Source organism: Lottia gigantea (assembly GCF_000327385.1).
Source record: "Lottia gigantea unplaced genomic scaffold LOTGIsca_101, whole genome shotgun sequence".
NCBI classification, from domain to species: Eukaryota; Metazoa; Mollusca; class Gastropoda; family Lottiidae; genus Lottia; species Lottia gigantea.
The window spans coordinates 557,930-582,425 of NW_008706772.1; the positions used below are offsets into that span (position 1 = coordinate 557,930).

The 24,496-nt window shown below is 34.2% G+C and overlaps 1 protein-coding gene across 1 annotated transcript; it reads left to right on the top strand.

The window, feature by feature from the left end:
* Positions 1–3,380: 3,380 nt before the first annotated feature.
* On the top strand, positions 3,381–13,531 carry LOTGIDRAFT_179982 (hypothetical protein; the record flags this gene model as incomplete). Its single annotated transcript, XM_009046439.1, has 3 exons — positions 3,381–3,772; positions 4,935–5,058; positions 12,857–13,531. The coding sequence occupies 3 exons, from the start codon at positions 3,381–3,383 to the stop codon at positions 13,529–13,531; spliced, it is 1,191 nt and encodes a 396-aa protein (XP_009044687.1).
* Positions 13,532–24,496: the final 10,965 nt, after the last annotated feature.

Sequence of the window (24,496 nt, forward strand, 5' to 3'; positions counted from 1 at the left end):
AATGGTGTTTAGTTGCAGTAATGGAATAGTCGTTCATCGTTCATCATCTTCTATCTTGTAACTACTGGCCTGTAAAAGAAAATGCCTATGGCAAATGACGCTATCTAGCCATCTTGTCCTTCACAGGATTAGAGCGTTCACAAGGCGCCAAAAGGATATAGTCATATCCATTGCTTTAGCAGCCAAAAGAGGCCAATATCAGCTATGGCTTTTTAAAATGAAAGTCTGCCGATCGTTTCATCTCAAATCAAAGCGCAGAAATGACTGTAATATATTTGTTCTTACCCATGACATCATAATTAACATAATATGATGGTATCTGAATTGATCATAATATCAAAAGCAGCCTAGCCACTCAAATATTCGCTACATCTACGGTTTTTATTTTATTTTTTTTGCACTTAGATACCTATTGAGTATACGTGGTGATTTCTTTTGCTTTACTTCCAATTTTTGTAGAAAGAATCGTGCAATGAATTTTTATATGTTATTCCGTTAGAAAGCCGTATTAGATAAAACTGTTGGAGAACTTCGTTTTATACCTTGACTACAATAGCCACCTTTCTTTCACAAAAGTTTATAAATGCGATTTAATTGATTGTGCTTTGGCAAATACAGCCAATTTGTGAACATTAAGCAATAATGTTGACAGTCTTTCTGATTGACTGAACACGTTGGCATACAATCGAAGCAAATCGCTACATTCTGTGATACAAGAATAGCGGCTATTACAGTCAAAGTATAAGACGGAGTTCGTAATAGCTTGAGATTGTGAAGATGGCAGACACCTGGATGCTAAAGTGTGTAAATTACTTGAACATTCCCTTTAATAATATATCATGTCTATAGTTAAATAAGAACAGAGTGCAATAACCAATCAGTGTTGTTAATACTGTCTGTGGTATTTATAGATTTCTCGACCTAAATATCATTAAAGTGGCAAACTCAAGAATTGATAGATGTATATGTGAAGTCTAATTTTGTTACTTAGCTTGGTGTTAATCGTTAACTCGACTAGACTACGTTTGGTCATTCACTTGGTAAATCCTTCAGTCCGCGGGTAAAATACCTCGGGTGAAAGCGCGAATGCGATTCGGTAAGTTAAGGCGTTCACTTGATAATGAGAACTAAGGTCTTATCTCGGCATGTCGAGATAGCATCATCTGATTTTAAAACTCTGTTCCCTCTTGTTAAGTACAGCCAGTGTTTGGCGACGATCAAAAAGAAAGGTTTAGATGTTTAGATTTGGATGGATCAAGTCAGTGAACGTTGAAAATGCTTTTTACAGATATATATCAGAAAAATAGCACATATACGAAGGCATTTAGAATTCGGCCGTCTTATAGCTATCGTCTATACTGATTTAGCAGAGAGTTCAGAAAGACTTGTCAGTATTTTAGACAATTCAGATGCTAGTTTATCATGCTGTTAGGAAAGAACTTTTAGAAATTTATTTACACTTGGTTTCTGGTTTGGTAGCCTAGTTTTAGTTCAGTTGGGTTAGAAGAAAACAACAGATGTTTTGTCTCATCTGCTACCATTTTACATCATACAAGGTCAGCATGTTGAGACCATTCTATACCCCCGGGGAATATAACAAAATAAACCAATGCCAAAGTTTACCCTTGTTTGTCTCTTATAGGGCGATTATCTGGAGGAATTTAATGGCAGAAAAAAAATCTATGGAGAGAAATGTTTTCCAGTTTTCCTGTTAAAATCATTTCCATGCTCTCATCGTTTATTTTCAAAAAATACATTAACTGTCTCTGAACCTATAAACACAAAAGATCGAGTGATTTCGAAATCAGTTGTACTGATTAAGATTGTTTTATCTGAAACACGATACAAAGTTGATTATTACAACACAATGGACGGATGTCCAGTCACCGGGGTATATGTTACTAGTAATTACCTGGAAATTGTCCGTTGAATATTGAAGAAAATCCAGACGAGTTAAAATAAAAGTACTTGTTTATCTATTGCCCTCCTTAAAAAGCGATTTAGGGTCATTTTTATACGAGGAAAAAATCGTGTTGTCTTTGAAGTAAGTTAGATCTTTCATCGCAAAGGTTTCCGTAGACTTCAAACGGTTATCACCTTTACTGTAGACATCAAATAAAAGATATATTTAGCGCATAGGCTATCATATTTATTATATAAAAAATTTATTAAATCAAATTTCTTTTGTAGCAATATTTGACATAAGGTGTTCTCTCATTTACCTTGATGGTTCTGATTTCAGGTTGAATAACAATTTCTGGACATTGGCGGAGCCAGGTTGACGTCCGAGGGTGGGAGACAAATATCTGAGGTTGCCCGAGTTTCTAACCTAGTAAAGAGAGTCGGGCCCGAAAAACTTCATTCTGGGCTGCCAAGGGGGCTCCTCTGCCCCCCTCCCAATTCGGCACCGCCACTGTTCCTGGAAGTAGCCTATATGATATAAGTGACCACATAATTAAATTTGTTCTTATAAACCCTCCAAATTGAACTGAGTTATATTCAGTTAAAGAAATGATACTACCACAGATAGCATTACAGAGACATCCTTAGTTAACATATCTAATTATCTTAACCTTTAACTTGCGTCTTGTTTTATCAAAAATCATTACTTTGTGACCTAGGCCAGTGCTTCAGTTCTCATCACCATCTAACACTGAAAACTAAGATTCGGAATTTTGCAAACTAAGTTAATAATTAGGTAATTTCATCAGACCGTACGAAGAATTTGGTGTCATTTTGTCACGAAAAGATCAATAGTAATGGCTCATTTAAAAACTGTAATTAAAAGGTAATTTTCAAGACGAGATAAGGACTGTTTAATCTAGAATACAGTCACGTTAAGGAAGACAAAATATAAAGATAACACCTTCAACATTGATTCTTCCATTTTACAGCTCAGAATTTCATTAAAATAAGACAGTTGTCCGGCAGTCCGACCATCAGACATTTCTTTGACATAACCTCGTCAAATGTATAAAAATTGGAGGGACAATCAAGGTAAAGAAGATGCACTGTGCTGAAATTGTTCTTACCACATAAATAAAATTGCCATGGTGCTAATCATAGTTGTATATGTCGTATATGATATTGGATTTTGGTGGGCTTAGAATTTCTGAGGACATCTTTTAGATAATTCACACTGCTTCAAAAAAACATTAATTAAGGCTATAGACACTATACAACCCTAATCCACTCTAGTACGACTGAAGCTGAAATTGGTTCTCTGAGCTAGATCAGAACAATTCTAATATAAAGCTTAAAACACAATTGTTTTTTTATTTCAGGATGATATGACAACAACAGAAGCCAAAAAAATTCCCAAATTTCCTTTTAATTCAAATATAACAATTCATGCCAGCCATTCTGATAAAAAATCAAACATGAACTCAATATTATGTGAATATTACAGTGAATGGAGTAAATGGACTCAATGCAGTAGAAAATGTGAACAAACGAGGGAAAGGCGATGTCGCCTTCCAGAACAATGTGGACACAGTTTTGTAAAAGAGAAACGAATGTGTAAAAACCGATCGAAGAAGCGTTGTTCGGTATTATCTTACAAAATGTTAGGATTTAAACGTCGCAATCGTTTTATTGAACAATTATTATATGATTTATTATATGATAAATGGTCGAAATGGAGCCCATGTAATCGTTCGTGTAAACAAAAACGCCAAAGGAAATGTATGGTGGCCCATATCTGCAGAAAAAGCTCAATTCAGGAAGAACGGCGGTGCCGAGTGCAGGGTAAAAAATGTGAAAGACGATTTATGTTAAAACCTCTTCCTAAAGTTCGAAATACCAAACCAACGGAAGATAAAACAGTGACCAATAAATCACCATCGAATGTGTTTAATGCCACTAATGATTCTTCTGTTGAAAGTATGTATTTTAATTTTAACTTCACCAGGGCAATTGTTTACCATTTACAACACTTCCCAAAGCTCATCATGTCCCATAAGGAGTACATTGCCAATGCAAGGCGCAAGCCATTTGCTTGCTAGGAGTTAAATAACCTATGCAGAATTTGACGTTAAAGATCCTGTACAGAATTTGACATTAAATAACCTGTACAGAATTTAACGTTAAGTAGCCTGTACAGAATTTGACGAAGTACCCTGTACAGAATTTGACGTTAAGTAACCTATACAGAATTTGACGTTACGTAACCTGTACAGAATTTGACGAAGTACCCTGTACAGAATTTGACGAAGTACCCTGTACAGAATTTGACGTTAAGTAACCTATACAGAATTTGACGTTACGTAACCTGTACAGAATTTGACGAAGTACCCTGTACAGAATTTGACGTTAAGTAGCCTATACAGAATTTGACGTTAAGTAGCCTATACAGAATTTGACGTTTAGTAACCTGTACAGAATTTGACGTTTAGTAACCTGTACAGAATTCGACCTTACATAACATGTGCAGAATTTGTTGCTTTGAAACTGCCAGCGTGACTTTGTGGCAGTCACTATGTAAATCTGGTCGCTTTGGATGGAAATGATGCAACCATTGTAAACGTATACAATTCAGTCCGTGACATATCGTCGCAAGGAATACGATTGTCTAAATATTTACTTCATTGAATTAAGAGATCAATTTAAGTTATCGATAACATAGAATGGAAATCTTACCGTTCCTTACCGCTGTTCCCGGTCAATATCTGCATCGTCAATGACGCGGTACCCTTGGAAATGAAGGAGAACTTTTATGCACAGCTAAAATAGAGCTCTACCATCTAGTGAAAAATATTAAGACGCAAACCCCCCATCCTTCGTCACTTATACACGAGTTATATACCAAAATTGTGTACTTTAAAGTCGAAATAAGTTTATGCTATTGCCCACATATTTACATAAATCTCACTAAAGTGCTGACTGCTGAAAGGATGTCCTTAAGCACCATTTTCTTGAATTTCAGAAGCACCAAGAAAAGTTAAGACAGGGAAATCAGATAATATCAAAGGTGGATGTGGTATTAGACCAAATAATGCTTCAGGCTCTTACAGAATAGTCGGTGGTCAAGAAGCACGAGCTAATTCTTGGCCTTGGGTGGTATGTATCTAAATCTCTACTTTTATTTAAAATATTCATCTTGAAAGTAAAGAACTGTTCATACATTGCAAGGAAACACAACGTCTGATAGATCAACCAACTTACTGTACCAGCGTGCTCAACCGGAAGTAAACAATATTGCGCGAAAATTAATATTGCTGTTGTCAAGACCGTCTGAAGACAAGAAAACATTCATTTGTTTTCCATAATTTGAAATCCTAATTTCCTTCAAATTCGGTGGTAACTTGTGTTGGTTCGTCTTGGTTTGATTTAAGGGAAACCGGAAGTAGGATTTTTAATCTGAAACCTGATTCCGATAACTGGAATTAATCAAATCAGGTTCAACAAATATTTAGACTATAGATTGTGTTTAATTATGATATTTAAACATAATTTAACGTCATATTATATAATATTCTATAGAACGTGTTGTATAGAGCTAGTTTATATGAATTTGATCTATTGTTTATGATCTATTTGTGGGTAATTTAGAACTGTTTTTAGTGATCTGATATGACCCTAGTCCGAAACATCATTCCATATTCCACCCTCTGATGGTTTTTTTGACAATTGTCAGGTGGAGTAGAGTCTGAAGTAAAAGAAGCGTTTTATCTAACATAATATTGAAATACCTTTAAGATGATTGTAAATTAGTGTTGGGCATCGCCGTAACTTTGGGTTTGTTAGTATCACGTAACTCTGTGACCTTTGAACTTTTGGCTGCACACGCAGTTTTTAATAGCAAATGCTAGATCAGTTTCGCCAAAAAACTTCGATGGAAGCGGAGATATGACATAAATGATGTAGGGAGAAAATGATGGTATGACTGAACTACAAAAATATTCATCTTTCCAAACGTACATGGGTTTTGCAGATCCGAGGTATCTAAATAGGTTTTAAACCCCCGCACCTGCGGAGATGCGGAATGTCCCCATTTAACAGGGCCTATTTTTTCTGTCTCTACACCAGATAATATATGTCCAAATAGCTATCAGTGACTGGAATAGAGACAGACGTTCCGGCCTAATATGACCTAAGTTCTAAAAAAAAATGGTCAGAACTGTTCGATTTAGTTTCTCTGTTATCGTCTATAAATGTCATTCACCTGTCATTCTATAGATGACTTAGTAAGGTCAAAGTGGCATCGATTTCGTCTAATAGAACCAGACTTTGTTCGATTCCTCAAATATTATGTGTTTGTTTAGGTTGATGGAGAAGGTGATAAACAGGATCTAAGTTAAGTGTTCGTAATGAACATAATGTTTGTGAACGTTTTGTTCTCATAATTCCCTTTTTATCTTCTACAAAAATTGCCGAGTGGAGTTGACTTTCATTTGGTCTATATTTAAGTTTGAACCATTATAATTATACCTGACAAATCAATCAAATATAGCTATCTATTGATTAGAAATGATTTTAAATAAAGACTGTGAAAGTCAGAAGACTTGTTCGTGGTCAAATAAATGTTTCTGTTTGATTTAGTTCATAAAATCTCTAAACTTTGATCTATTGTGATAAAATATGTCTGATCAACAAGATTTAAAGATCCTTAAGTCCTTCAGTTATTTTTAAATATTTATTAAGGTGTATGCACTCATTGGAGATGACAACACTGTTGTAGTTTCTTTTGTTACTATGAGTTCTAAGATAAATCAGACGATCAGTCTTGTTCGTCGATTTTTGTCGCCAGCTCGAAGCCTGAGTAAAATCTTCTTCGACAAGATTATCGCGTTGCCGACAGGCTTTATAATATTAAACCAGTTTGATAATTGCCGCCGATTATTTCATTTCATTGGACAAAAATCGCCGACCAAGATTCTACGTGTACCCGCCCCCTGAGGGTGGTAGTCTTAACTCTCGGCAGGATCCTCAAAATCTCGAGTTATCCTTGTTTCTGTATGTTATTTTTATAGTTCTGCTATTTCATTAGCAATTTGAGTTTTGGCTAATCTAGTTAAAGTTTGATTTCAGATTGATCGTGCCAATGACCTTAGTTCCTTTAGATTTGGCAGAAATTCTAACGAATAATATACAATTTGATTTGATTTGCAGATCACGGATATAAATGTATTTTTGCTTATCAAAGGAAATATTTGATTGCAAAAGGGGGTCATTTTGACTTGCACACTGTACCGCTTTAATTGAACCCTGTTTTACAAAGTGGCAATGAAAACGGCCAGCTCTAAAAGCAGACTACGTCGATTCAATGTGGTTAGCTCTATCTATTTATTTGGAATCAAATTATAGTTAAGATAATCAGGTCTGTGAAAATCTGATTATATCAGAACAATAAGATTATGATTATTCTAGGTTTTACTAAAGGCTATTTTGATTGATATTTTTTCTAGATGACAGAAATAATTGCTGAAATTACTTCCCACGTTTACAATTACCGATAATTCCACTTGTAAATAACATTTTTAATTCAACCTATAAAACCAAATATCCATTATTGCTTCTTTAATTAAGGACAAAGTACGTACTCAAAACATTGTTCGTGTTTCATGATGTAATGTTGTACATAGTAAAATGCTTAAAACAATACTCTGGTTTCATGATGAAGATAGGACAATGATGACAACAATGTTTGCGTTCCATGCTTAACATAAGATGATGAACATAGAACAATGACACCAGTGTTTGGGTTTCATGCTTTACATCAGACAATGATTACAACGATGTTCGCACTTCATTTTGAACATAGTACAATGATGAAAACGTTGTTCGCACTTCATAATGAACATAGTACAGTGCTTAAAACAATGTTCGTGTTCCATGATGAACATAGTACAATTCTTAAAACAATACTCTGGTTTCATGATGCAGATAGGACAACGATGACAACAATGTTCCATGCTTAACTTAAGATGATGAACATAGAACAATGACACCAGTGTTTGGGTTTCATGCTTTACATCAGACAATGATTACAACGATGTTCGCACTTCATTTTGAACATAGTACAATGATGAAAACATTGTTCGTACTTCATAATGAACATAGTACAGTGCTTAAAACCATGTTCAAGTTCCATGATGAACATAGTACAATGCTTTAAACAATACTCTGGTTTCATGATGAACATAGGACAATGATGACAACAGTGTTTGGGTTTCATGCTTTACATCAGACAATGATTACAACGATGTTCGCACTTCATCTTTAACATAGTACAGTGCTTAAAACAAAGTTCGCACTTCATAATGAACATGGTACAGTGCTTAAAACAATGTTTGCGTTTCATGATGAACATAGGATAATGATGACAACAATGTTTGCGTTTCATGATGAACATAGGACAATGATGACAACGATGTAAGCGTTTCATGATGAACATAATGCTTAAAACAATGTTTGCACTTCATTTTGAACATAAAAATGAAATAAATGGAGTTTTCTGCAATATGTGGGCTAATGAAGACGGCATGGTGAACATAAGAACATTATTAAAAACTCGACCAAACTATAGAAAAGGGATCGTTGGTCTTCTAGGCTCAATATCACGATGCGCTATGGTAGCTGTAACCGATTGTGATTGTCCTCATCCCATCCGTAATAGGTCACGTCGCGTGCAGCTGAGACACATTTATTGATATATTCTTTTATATAGTTGTAAATTAATAAGCGACACAAATATATTTTCTTCCGACTCGAATTATTATTATATTAATCTTGTTTTTTTTTAAGCTAAGTTGTCTGTTATTTAGAACATGTGGCATATAAATCAATTTGATTCTAACAATATGTGTTACTGGGTTAATTGCCAATATAAAAAAAGATATTGCAATAAGAAAACCAGTCGTAGTAATTTCTTTTTTTTACATACTTTAGTTTGTCAAATAATGTGGTAGACTAGGTTACACATTCGCCGTTTCAAGGAAATTATGTCTAAAAGAAAAAATCAAATTACGGTTCTTTCCGTTGTAGTATTTTATGCCACCGATTCATGCCGATGAATACCCATTGGCGGCGTCAGTATCCCGACTGACTTATTCGGCGAACAACTACTGTCAAGGCAGACAATTTAAAGGATAGATCCTTTTCATTCATTCTTGTACTGTCAATACGGCAGCTCTGTGGAAGCACATAGGCGCAAGCCTCCCACAGAGAGCTTAATATAGTTCTCAACCAAGAAAACTATATGAAAAATATATCGATTAGGTTTATTCGGGCACATATTTTAGGGCAACAATGTATATAGATCATATTTCTAAATTTGTTGGAAATGATGATGGTGACAATCGGGGTGCACGAACCATTAGTGTACAAATCCCCCACCCTCTGTACCATCACTTGTAGATTATTATTACCGTTGACCATAATCACACAATATTGTTGAAATCAGCCGGAATTTGGGCTCTCAACAAGCAAATAACAGGTTTCGATGCACCGAAAGGTTTTGTTCAAAAAATGTCAAGTCTGTTTAATCTCAGACAATGGACTGATCTTGAATTGTATAGGTCTATATCTGTGCTAATGTGTAAGACAGCCTTGAAACCTGCACTGATTTGGAATGCCGCCAATTTTATTACATCTTAACATAGTGTATTTACATTTGAGAAATTATAAGACTTTATATATAGATCGACTACTAAATTAAACAAACAATTTTCATGTAACTGTTTTATTTTCGGTAAATTAAAAAAGAATATTTTCCTAAAGTATGTGGAATTTGACGTTTTAGACACTACATTGAGGTTTTCAATACATTTTTGTTATCTTGTTGTGGATGTTTTTAATGTATCTATCTCATAAAATAATACCTGAAAATATATCAAATAGAATCTGGTATGTATCAATTAGCAAGACATGTATAATGAATAATAAATACCACAAAACGTGATAGTTTAACAAATCATTACCAACAATGTGTATATTAGTAGAAATATTTAAATAACACGAGATCGTCATAATACTTCACAATTAATTAAGCATTCATACCACGGCAGTCTACAAAAGTGATTATTGGCTAAGTATTCCTACAACACTGTAAGAACATCATACTTAATATTCCAGTTAATAATCATGTAAGAACACTATTAAGCACATGATATTGCACTGATGCTACAAAACTGTAAGAACATATTACACACTATCCCATTTTAGTAGATGTTATAAGAAGATAATGAGAAGAAAATAATTAATACTACAACAATGTAAGAACACGATACACCCTATTGTAGTAAGAACATGCTGCCGGTACTTGATACTGTTGTTAAGTAATTAATACGGCAAAACTGTAAGAACATGATATTGTTGTTAAGAAATAAATGCCATGATGTAAAAACACGATACTAGTATTTGATACTGTTGTTAATTAATTAATGCTGAAAAAATGTAAGAACATGATAGACAATATCCTATTGAAGTAAATGCAGTAAAAACATAATACTATAGTACGTGATTCTATTCTGAACTGATTAATGCTTTAACACTGTAAGAACATGATACACACTATCCAATTGTTAGAAAATGTTGTTAGAACATGATACTGTTAAGTAACACTGTAAGAACATAATACATCCTATTACAGTAAATACAGTAAGGACATGATACTAATACTTGACACTGTTAATTAATTAATACTGCAAACGTGTAAGAACATGCTACATACCCGAATGTTGGTAAATGCATTAAGAACACGCTACTACTAATATAGGAACATGATTAGATACAGTATATAAGAATATTCAGACTAAAATGCTGTTAAAATATAATATATATATATACCTGTATATTATATCTTTACTGATAAAAAAATATTCCTTCAAAAATACATGATTCAAATTTAGTTTGCTATTGATAAATGATTCATACTATATCGTTGTAAGAACATAATATGATAGCAGTTTGCTGTTAATAAGTACTCCAATGGTATAAGAACAATATTATCTTGTTGTTGATACATCAACGTATAGTAAGAACATGATATATTAGTTATCTTGCTGTTGATCACCCTACTTCAACGTATAGGAAAACATGATATATTAGAATCTTGCTGTTGATGCATCCCCGATACATCAACTTATAGTAAGAACATGATATATTAGTTACCTTGCTGTTGATGCATCCCCGATACATCAACGTATAGTAAGAACATGATATATTAGTTATCTTGCTGTTGATCACCCCACTTCAACGTATAGGAAAACATGATATATTAGAATCTTGCTGTTGATCACCCTACTTCAACGTATAGGAAAACATGATATATTAGAATCTTGCTGTTGATCACCCTACTTCAACGTTTAGGAAAACATGATATATGTGAATCTTGCTGTTGATGAATCCCCGATAATTCAACGTACAGTTAGAACATGATGATATAACATAATCTTGCTGTTGATAAATCATCCGTACTTCTACGTAGTAAAAACATGATATAACATAATCTTGCTGTTGATGAATCATCCGTACTTCAACGTAGTAAAAACATGATATAACATAATCTTGCTGTTGATAAATCATCCGTACTTCAACGTAGTAAAAACATGATATAACATAATCTTGCTGTTAATAAATCACCCGTACTTCAACGTAGTAAAAACATAATATAACATAATCTTGCTGTTGATAAATCATCCATACTTCAACGTAGTAAAAACTTAATATAACATAATCTTGCTGTTGATAAATCATCTGTTCTTCAACGAAGTAAAAAATGCTGATGATTATTCATGCATACTACAATCAAGGAAGAACATGATATGACAGTATCTTGCAAATAGCCCCGACACCAGAAAGCGTCCTTACTGGGCGGCTGCGGCGACGGAAAATTAGCTTGGTATGAGCGTGAAGGAAGCGCCAGATACCTTACGATGGGCGCCATTGAGACCAATTATCGCCACGGAATCAAGAATGGATTTAGACAAGCGTCGTAACATCTCCATGAATGGTCTTAAGAAGAGGTGCACCTGCGTATATCGCAGGTTGATAGCGACAGTTAATTGTAGATTTTTTCTCGCGTTTTCTTCACGTTTGCCGGCGACCAAGTACGTTTTAGTCGCCGTAAGATCACAAATGGTCGTAGTCCGGTATGACAGGGCCTTAACAATAAATCATTTGTAATTCAGCGCATCTTGCAATTGATACATGGCTCATACTATAGCATTGTAAGAACATGATGTAATAATAGTAACTTGCTTCTGACAAGTCAATCACGCCTATAATCTTGATCTTGAGTACATGATATAATTTATAGTACTGTTATTTTACTGTTGATAAATTATTCACATTTTAATATTGTTAGAACGTGATATATAATACGTTGATAATAATAAATAATTCATACTACAACTTTGTAAGAACATAATATAATGACACCTTGCTGTTATCATTCATACTTTAATCTTGTAAGGAAATAATATATGAATTATGCTTATTATAGGTCAGGCTGGTAGCTACCACAGACAAATTGTTAGTTGTCGATAAAAGCATGACACATGTCAATGATCGAAGTCTCCGTGAACTTGGGTTTGCAGCCAATGGGTTTCCTATCATGCCACTTTCATGAACACTGCGCAAATTCGGCGCAAACACTGTCGACGGTGTGTGTCAATGCACAAACAGTACTTAACGTATGATGTAGTACCATTGCGTGGCAATTTGTCCCAATTACGTATACAGTGTGCGAACAGGCTGCAAACTCTGCGCTCCACGGTGACAACCAAGCTTCGAAATGGCACGCCTAATGATTGTATGACAAAAAATCGTACAAGTGTCACGTGCAAAAAAATTATGTGTATCACTTACGCCCTGATTAAATCACTCGTTACATATTCTTGATTTTATATTTCAGGTAGCTGTAATGACTAAATGGAAAGAACAATATTGTGGAGCGACACTCATAGCGCCTCAATGGGCAATAACAGCTGCTCATTGTGTGCGCAAGAAAGGTCGGAAACGTAAAGTATTATTAAAGGTTGGAGAGCATGATTTAAATGGAGAAGGCCACATAGAAGAAACAATTTCTCCTGAAAAAGATTTTCCTCATCCCGATTTCGATTATTCCACAATAACCAATGATATTGCTTTAATAAAACTTAAGAAACCAGTGACAAACAAAAGACTGGGAATCGCCTGTTTACCCGCTAAACGGGACAGGCTTCCAAAAGGCACTCTGTGTTATACTATCGGATGGGGAAAGACTAGAAACACACATATTTATGGTTCCAATGTTTTACAGGAAGCCAGGGTTCCTATTGTGAACAGGAAGAGGTGTCAGAGTGTTTTTGACTATGAAATTGGTAGAACTCAGGTCTGTGCAGGGTATAAAAAGGGTGGGGTTGATTCTTGTGCTGGAGACAGTGGGGGACCATTGATGTGTTCTAAGACTGTTAAAGGTCAACAGAGATGGTTTATATATGGTGTTACGAGTTATGGGGAAGGTTGTGGCAGAAAGGGAAAATATGGTATTTATACCAAAGTATCGAGTTTCTTAAAATGGATTAAACAAACTATAAAAGATAATTGAAATTCTTCACTTTGATGACAGAGTGTTTTTATTTTGAAAAACCAACATTTTGTGTATAAGGAGAGAAGCAAGCTGGAAGAAGAAATGCTTTGAGTAATAATATCTTGTGTAGATAAAGCATAGCTGAAGGTGATTCGGGATTTGTGACTGAAAAGAGCCAGATCTTATGATGTTTGCCGTCCAAGTTGTAAGGTGAAAGATCCCATGGGGACAGAATCTGTATATATTAAGGGAAAATGTAACTAAGGAGTCGTGCAATAACAGTTTCCATTGAGGATATCTGATATTTTCGCACAAATCGGTTTATCCTTTGAACGTGTACATGTATTATTGTGATGTCTTATAGTTTTTTGAATAGCCTCTGACTTCCCCCGGAGTATTTTCTTATCTAAGAAGGTGGAGAATACATCAAACGCGATTTTGGAAAGTTAAAGTACAATAAATTATTCTTTTGTTGTGACCTTCCCCACATGTCTAGGCCTCCGATGCTCACTGAATGGGTAAATAAACAATGACGTATGAAATTGTGACGTCAAGGGAGGTAATTAGGTTTCAATGACGGGAATATAGGTCTGCTGCCTGAAGGGTTATTGGCGGTTTCATTTCAACAAGTCGTGATCTTTTAGGTATGAAGTAGATTATTTTTGGCATATATTACTTGGCACAGTTTGTCGATCAAAATTATTCCAATAGATCGGGGTAATAACTTTTGCTGAAAGATATATATCACTGCAGTAAAGCTATTAAACCGCCAATTTGTCAAATTGTTGCCGAAACTTGAATGGCAAGCATGTAGTTCGTAATGTGTAATTTTCGTCTGATAATTTATTCATTTAGAAATCTTTCTATCTTCGCCGTAGTCAAGGTCGAAATCCTAGGAAGTTCTTTATGTTGTTTTGCACCATCAAAATGTTGACATGGAGCAGTTGTTTTGTATTTTATATTTTGCGTTTTATCGAATCACTTTTTACGGAAACATGTATTGAAATGTATCTTTGTTACCCTAATTTGTTATATTTTGAAATTTTGTAATTGTTATCCACTTTTACTTCGTCATAAAATGTGTTTGTTTTGACCATATATCGTTTTGTTCTTGTATTTGAATATTATTGTAATTTAGTCCAGATCGTCTATGTTATATTATTATGTGTAAAAATTCTTGATTAATTAGAAGATTTTCAACCACTCATGCAATCTCATAATAGTCTGTTCTGTGTCAATGAAACCGTTGGTAACTATCCATGCTAGTTAACTATATACATGTATTATGAAAAATAGATTTAAATGAGGTATTAAGCCGCGAATACAGGTCTTGTGTGGAATTATCGATACAGTTGAAAATAGAAGAAGTGAACACACGAAGATACGGGACCGTGCACCGAATCGTACACCGTATCTCGTCTATTCCCTAGTATTTGAATGGGAGTCGATGATTTCTGTGTTTTATTTAAAGGGATTGTATGTGTATTGGGAACACTGATAATATCAATTTGCACCATTCCAATTTTCGATCAGGCGTCTGTGGTTTCTGAAATTCCACTAAAACTAAATGTTTGATGACATCACTAATGGAAAATATCACATTGCCCTTCGCGATTAGTCACGCCTGATTGAGAATTGGAATGGTGCAAATTGATTCTATTTGTGACCCCGATACGCTTATAGTTAGATTACAATCCCTTTAAGTGCATGTGCAACTTTCCTCGGTAAGATTAGGTATTTTTTCAAGGTGTAGCCATTTTCGCACACCAGTTACATGTTCTAATTTACATACACTTATATGTGTATACTTATATGTGTATATTATAGGACTAAGACTGCGATTACATGTGTACGCAAATTCAAACTCAATAAAAAACGGACCAGAGCAAATCCTATCCAAATCCTTAGCATATCCAATTTTCTTACATGTGTCCTCAAACTCAAACTCAACGACTCCGTAAGCGCAACGGGTGGCTCATTGGGAGATTTTTGCGTTTGCAGACGACTACGGATAGTTTGATCCCCTTTATGACATCATTACTGTTGGAGACTTTCCTCTCCTCCTTTTTTACCGACCCAATACCACTCGGTTTCCTTTTTACAATGACGGTTTTGCGGAGTCATCGTACGTACGACGTACCCATGTAATCACGTTTTAAGTTTGAGTTTGAGCTTGTGTTTGAGCTTGAGTTATGCTTACGTTTACACATGTAATCGTAGCTTTACGCGGTCATATCTTGATTATTAAATTTACTATTGTGCACAGTTCAATGTTTAGTGTAGGTACTACATTTGCCATTTATCTGAGAAATTTACACCTGGTTTTAAAATTTCGTCTTAAAGCACTCAAAAGAAAAAAATCCTCGAAATCATGAATGAAGAATGTGGTAGATCTTATCCACAAAAATGTAGTTTTTTATTATCATCCGATTCACACACCTTCCTTCAATTCATTGCTTGTTTTTTTTTCTTTAGTGGACTCCACTGATCTTTCACGATCTGACCAAATTGTTATTGAACACATTAGATACTTCAACCAATCAAATTCTCCTTTCATTATTTTAACGATTACATATGAAGGATCTGCTAAATTTGCATTGCCAATTGGCCAGTGTGGTTTTGATCGGTGATAGTCACAGACACTTTATTGTCAAATATAAGATTTCAAAAAGAATTTTGTCAGATCATGGATGACAAGTGCAGTAAACCAAAGCCCAAACATTTTTCTATTACAAAAGAATGACCATTTGGATTTCATTTGTTTCATTACAGCTAGTAGTAAAATGGTTGCTTACACAAGAGTGTTCACATATTAAATACATACTTAATTACGGGCCTTGAGAACAGGACGAATTTCTTGTTATTTTTTGTGATGCACTTTGGACTCAGGAGGAAGAAAGCGGGTAGATTTAAGTTTAAAGAAATGTACCTCGTTACCGAAATTTTTGTTTTGATTACGATTAATATCTCCTTTAAAAAAATACGTCAGTCAATTGAAGTGACGCTTTATAATTCACAATAATTGTTCTGTTTTGTTCTTTTTTTGTAGTTTTCATGATTATATATTCTCATTTCTACTTTATTATTGTGTCATTATTTAAAATAATAACCCACATACAAGCTTTAAATAAATACTTTTTGTTAAAATTGGCGTTGTCCGTAGCACGATAATGGTATTTAAAGTATCATTATTTCATTTTGGACGCAAATATAACAATGAAAGTAGTAACTTTAGCTAGTGAGAGCCCCATCAAACCCTCCATCACTTCAAACAGTTGGAATCTAAACCACGACATTTCCATTGTAGTGGCGGTTGTCGTGCGCTAAGCAGTTCATGCTTTCGAAACAACCTCTTTGGAGGAGTCCACTACTATACTACCTTTACTCCCGATTTCGCCTTTCTTTGGACAAGATTTTTGATTGGTGGAATTGTCTTTATTATCCCAATTAAGTCAATCTGCCCCCTATTTGTACTCAAGCCTTCCAGTCTTATAAAAGTTACGTTTTAATTGTTATTTCAGGTGTAATTATATGGTATTGGTGTATTTGTATACATACGATGTAATGCCCTTTGATATTTTTCATTTTATTTACGATCGGCTATCACTCAAGCATAACTTAGACAAAAATTATGAAAAAATTGAAAAATATTCAACCTGAAGTATTCGCCTTATTCTTTGAAACATGTACATTTTGATAAGTGTTAAACCATCTAAAAGGTTCAAAATTGAACCAAGATGAAAGTAACGAATCTGTTTCTTACAGCAGCAGTCACCAAGCAAATAAATATAAACCCTTCCACTTTCTGAGAAATAGTGATGTCACTTAATGTGGTCCATTGTTGGGCTATTTTATTCACCTTGATACACCATGTACGACAATCTTACCAAAACATCTATACAGCAATATTACCTAAACATCTATACAGCAATATTACCAAAACATCTTTACAGCAATATTAACAAAACATCTATACAGCAATATTACCAAAACATCTATACAGTAATATTACCAAAACATCTATACAGTAATATTACCAAAACATCTATACAGTAATATTATCATAACATCTACACATCAATTTTTTCAAAACATCTATACAGCAATATTACCAAAACATCTATACAGTAATATTATCATAACATCTACACATCAATATCTTCATAACATCTACACATCAATATCTTCAAAACATCTATACAGCAATATTACCAAAACATCTATACAGTAATATTATCATAACATCTACACATCAATATCTTCATAACATCTACACATCAATATCTTCAAAACATCTATACAGCAATATTATCAAAACATCTATACAGTAATATTATCAAAACATCTATACAGCAATATTACCAAAACATCTATACAGTAATATTACCAAAACATCTATACAGCAATATTACCAAAACATCTATACAGCAATATTACCAAAACATCTATACAGCAATATTACCAAAACATCTATACAGCAATATTACCAAAACATCTATACAGCAATATTACCAAAACATCTATACAGTAATATTATCAAAACATCTATACAGCAATATTACCAAAACATCTATACAGTAATATTATCATAACATCTACACATCAATTTTTTCAAAACATCTATACAGCAATATTACCAAAACATCTATACAGTAATATTACCAAAACATCTATACAGCAATATTACCAAAACATCTATACAGCAATATTACCAAAACATATATCCAGTAATATTATCAAAACATCTATACAGCAATATTACCAAAACATCTATATGGCAATATTATCAAAACATATATACAGCAATATTATCAAAACATCTATACAGCAATATTACCAAAACATCTATACAGCAATATTACCAAAATATCTATACAGCAATATTACCATAACATCTATACAGTAATATTACCAAAACATATATACAGTAATATTATCATAACATCTACACATCAATATTTTCAAAACATCTATACAGCAATATTATCAAAATATCTATACAGTAATATTACCAAAACATCTATACAGTAATATTACCAAAACATACATACAGTAATATTATCAAAACATCTATACAGTAATATTATCATAACATCTACACATCAATATCTTCAAAACATCTATACAGCAATATCTTCAAAACATCTATACAGCAATATTACCAAAACATATATACAGTAATATTACCAAAACATATATACAGTAATATTATCATAACATCTACACATCAATATCTTCAAAACATCTATACAGTAATATTACCAAAACATATATACAGTAATATTATCAAAACATCTATACAGTAATATTACCAAAACATCTATACAGCAATATTACCAAAACATCTATATGGCAATATTATCAAAACATATATACAGCAATATTATCAAAACATCTATACAGCAGTATTACCAAAACATCTATACAGCAATATTACCAAAATATCTATACAGCAATATTACCAAAACATCTTTACAGCAATATTACCAAAACATCTATACAGTAATATTACCAAAACATCTATACAGCAATATTATCAAAACATCTATACAGCAATATTACCAAAATATCTATACAGCAATATCATCAAAACATCTATACAGTAATATTATCAAAACATCTATACAGCAATATTATCAAAATATGTTTATAGCAGTATTAGCAAAACATCACCAAATGCCTGTTATCAATTTTTCTCAACCTCCTTTCCCGTTTTAAGAAATGGGAATGTCTATTTCAATATCTAAAAATTGTTATTTTCTAGCAGAATAACTAATATATGACCTTGAAACGGGTGTTATTTCTACAATATGCTGACAATGAAGAAAAGGATTTTCTGAAAGAAGCAGACAGAAATATTGAAGAATTTTTAAGCCTGAAGAATAAATTCTATTTTCAATATATCCGTCGATCCAATTATACCGTACTTTGAATAATCTGAAGGTCGTATATAACATACTGGCTCAAGGGTAATATTTTGTCGGTATGATATTTGTTTTTGAGAAATTTAGATATGAAGTATTGGCAAAATTAGAAATAAAGGAAAATTGAAACAGGAAGGACAGGTCAACCTTTAGAGGTACAGAGGATCACGTTCTACCAAGTTCCATAACACAATTTAGGTTGCTTTTTGAGCAAGATTATAATAAGCCTATAGAAGATATTCTATCGGCAGGCTTACTGTTGCTCGTCTTTTTGACGGCTACGTCATCATGATTTTCATCAATGCACCCCCATCATTGTAATAACCATCTTCAAAATATCAAACTTCGTCTTAAACTTTGAATTCAATAGCCACCTTTCTTGTGTCACAGACATTAGTAAATGCAGGGATTTGATCGGATTGTTCGATGGCGAATACAGCTAAATAGAGGCCTCGACAGAAATTCTGTAAAATCTTAGCTATAATGTTTACCGTCTTTCTGGCAAGGTATCTGATTGGCTGTATAACAATCTAATCAAATCGCATACAGGAAAGTCAATGTATAAGACGAAGTTCGTAATAACCTCACCTTGTGAATATGTGTAGTCATTTTTGTTGTATCAACTGTTCAGTTTCACGCAATTTTTGGTGCTTATTACGTTCTCCGTGAACAGCAAGAACAGATTATGTTTAATTATTTGGTACTTGGGCAAACTTTAGAACAACAATGATCAAAGAGTCGTATTAGACTAGGGGTGGGGCAACCATTTTGACTGAAAGGGTCACATATGGGTCATGACAAATTATTGACCGGACATCGCGAAATAATAATAATAATACGAACGTTATTTGATAAGGGTTAACAAACGACCTGCTGTACATAGACGCTCAAACTGTTGAATGATGTCACAGACGTTTCCGGCCTCAACATTATTGGATAGCCCAAACTCATCTGATGGTAGAAGAGTATCTATGCAGAGGCGGATTAATCTATAGGAAAACTGTGCCTTTCGGCACATGGAAAATTCGGCCCATGACAAATTTTGTAACAGTCAAAATTATCAAACAGTTAATAAATCTCCGCAGGCCCATCGAAAATTCGGCCCAGTCGATGAGAAATTTCTTCACATAAAACATACTAAGCTTCCTTAATTACATTATTATAAAGGTCTCGAAAACTTAGCACCTGCAGGTATGGACAAACAGTTCTCATATTTAAATTTGTCTACTGTTACTCTGTAGGGATTAGTCCCGAAACGTAGCTACCTTTACTGATTTATTTTTTCTTGTTTACTAGTCGATTTTTTATTGAAATACCGTTCGATATTCATATTCCCTGGATTATTAACAGACGACGCTACTACTACCTCCGTTACCAGAGGACGATACATGTCTTTACCTTATATTAAACTTCGCTTCGTAGATACCGACTCGAGGAAGTATGATCAGTCCATCCACACACATTTTATTGAGCGATTGACCATAATAAATAAATTTCAATAGGCCACCATTTGGATTGGAATACAGTCTGTCAACTTGTTGTGAGGCCTATACTGCAACACATAGATTTTTTCAAAAGAATTTTAACAAATTATATGCAATCTATATATAGGGCCTACTCTGTAACTGATAAATCATATACTTAAAAAATATTTATACTTAACAGCGTAAGATAATCATGGCTCAAAATCAGAAGGGCAGGTGGGATAAAGTTCTTAAAAAACGTTTGGGGCCAAGAAGTAGAAAGAAGCAGCTAATACAAGCGCAAAAATTACAATTTTTTTCTCTTCCAGTTCCACTGATGATGCTTATGCGATAGACGATGGAGAACTTGGTTGCACTGGTAGTAGTAAAACAAGACCAACTGATTATCTGATAGACGATGACGATGCAGTCAGTGCAGAGAGCGATTCTGAGCATGAATCTGCCATAAAATTGTAAGCACACCATGCCCCCTCCCTTAAATGAGAAATTGGGCCCTCTACCGTTCCCAATAAGTCCAAAATCCGCCACTGCCCATAGTTAACCTGAAATACATGAATTCCGCATGCTACATGTTCCTATAAAATGCTATCAAACAGCATGGCCCACTCACTTTGGAAGAGAATGGAGAAAAGTGTATGTAGAGTTATTAAGTAATTATTTTTTATTTAAAAAAATTAACGTCAAAGCAAATTCATATGGCATGGTACAAAGAGGGAGGGAAGGTACAAATGTACGGACCTAGGATGAAACGTCCGTCAACATACTGACTGTACTTTTCATCTGATTTTAAAATTTGGCCTGATTAAGTTGAGTTCGAGTTCTCATGCAATTTTTTGATGAACGGATGTTGATTTATTACCCCTGACTTATAATATTTAAAATGCGTAAGCGTTAATAGAATGGGAATTAGCGGTTTCTGAAAGGGCTTTACTTTCAGACGTAGCTTTAACCGTCTAAAGAAGCATCACTGAACCACGCATGCTGTGATGGCGTATGATTTGGTCAATCGCAAAGTTTTGCTCGAAATGTACTCAATCGATATCCGAATGATATTGACATACAGGACGTAAAACTTCTTTCAATTGCGTTTATTTGTATTCATTTACCATAAATAGACTTTTATCGAGCAAAACATAATATTTCAGGATACAAATCTATACGCCACCAGTGCCAGGATTCTTATAAAATAATTGAATTTCATAAGAAATAGACATAAACCTATAAAACTTGATCAACCGCCTACACCTATACTAATATTTACCATTATTTTCTATGAATGAGAGATATAAACATGGTTCTATAAAGCTCACAGTTACAGAAAAGGAAAGTGAATTAATTTGATGCTGATATAGATAATTTGATAGGCAACTGTAATTTGTCTATGTAGGATTTTATTATCTTGAACTGAACTTAATATATTTCTATACGTTTATATTTATTATATGACAACACGATATCTGGTGTAATGGTGTTTCTAAGTCGTAATATTTTGTAAATAGGTTAAATCTTGTGCAAATCTACATCAAATACAAACTTTTAAGTTTTTATCAAGGTGTGAAAGAACCAATAAGCCTAATTATTCAAGCCTCTCCCCATGTTCACAATGACAAGCTAATATAAACTTCGTCTTGTACCTTGACTGCAAGTACCACCTTTCTCCTATCATGGAACGCAACGATTTGATTGAATTGTAGCTAGTAAATACAAACAATCAGAGCCTCTAACAATAACATAAAGACAATAGCTTATTGAAAACAGACTTTCTGTGGATTGGCTGTACTCATTACAAGCGTACAATCCAATCAAATCGCTTCATTTACAAATTTTCATGATACAAGAAAGGTTATCACTGCAGTCAAGGCATAAGTGTCTACAAGCCGGATTTAATGAATTTGAAGTCAACGTTGTTTGTAGATAGTGAGAGATACAGCAATATTTTAGAGTATCTGGTTAATGGTTCGGCTTTGTATAGATACCAAAAGCATTTGCCCTCGTAAAAAAATTGTTTGCCCCGCCCACGTTGTAATTTGTACCCCCACCTTAATTCTAAAAGATTTTGATACGTTTTAGCACCAAAATATTCGTCAGACTGCACCAAATCAGCATCGAAAGTTGTCCCCCCATTGAGTTAGTCTGGAACCCCCAATCTTGGAAGGCTGGCGCCGCCACTGCACCAATGATCAATGGTGGCTCACAGTTTCAATCTTCTACGTTAGACTCGATATTTCTTCTCATGTGCATAGATAGACAACTTATACATCCACATAAAGGGAGGGCGTATGCAAAAAGAACCCGGATTGGACAAATAGTTAAGGAAAGGTTTTCGGACTCGCTTCAAAGTACATCTGAAAATCACTTAGTTTCGCCCGGCGACTTGGTTCGTGCTGTAATCTCGTTAATTTGTTTCAAGTGAGAAACAATAAAGATAATATTTTATCAATGATTACACACAGTCTCTCATCTTCATTCAACTTTCAGCTATGAATGAAAAGGGAATGTAATTGCTTTTCCACCCACTCAATTTGTTCCGTTATTATAACAGATGAGAGAAATCAAAATTCCATTCTAAAATTATCCATCAAATACAAGACGATCGATTAGAACTTAATTAGAAATACTTGTATAAAGCTGGCAATCAACTTTTTTTTTAAAAAAAACATGAAAATATTTCTCAAAGTTCCTTGAATATACCCTTCTTCTTGTTTGAAGTAATCGTCGGTTTGAAATTCCATTTCTAGTAAAAGCAAATTGAAGCTAGAAATTTTAGTGGTCTGAATTGACTGATTAAAACCAGTATACTTTCTCCGAGCTTATGTTGGATTGTGAGTACATTTTGTGGAATTTTGATAAACCCTGTGCCAGGTCGGCTGGCGATTCACAGTATCTCTGTCAATCTAGATGGTCGCAAATTTCAAGGTTATGCAGGTCCAATTTTCCATATGCAGGTGTAGGCTAGTTGCAACAAGTAGCCTAACCTGGCGTCAGGTCGACTGGCCACACAATATCACGCCCGAGGAACTGTGTAGAGCCAAAGTTGTCGAGCTGGTCTACACCTCTAGAAGCGTCTATAAAAAGTGGATCAAATGGAGACATTGCTAATACCTCCCACTCTGCCATGAAAAGATTTGCGCACGAAGGCGTGAAACGCTTGTCCATAGCAGTCCCTAAAGTTTAAAGATACGTACTAATCATTGTATTCAATCATTGTTTAATATGCTAAATAAGTAACTATCACTGTAAGATATGATCAGGCGACCTTTATTCCAATAATTCTCACTCGCGATCAACACCCACTGGCACCCATCTATGGATCTTAGATAATGCCTCTCACAACAACCACGTTTTATAAAAGGTAGTCATATTGTTTTGAGATAACTAGCTGTGACTAAATTGCCAAAAAAATGTGTTGAATTTCTTGGCAAATTGACTCATACAAAGCGTTGAGATGCAGTTGATGCTCCGCTTTTGAAATTTAATCCTCTTGATTCAAAATGACACGAATTTTTTGCATATACAATGTATATGATCTGATAAAATTGGTAACGTCTTTGTTGAGTTAATTCAATGCGTCACGC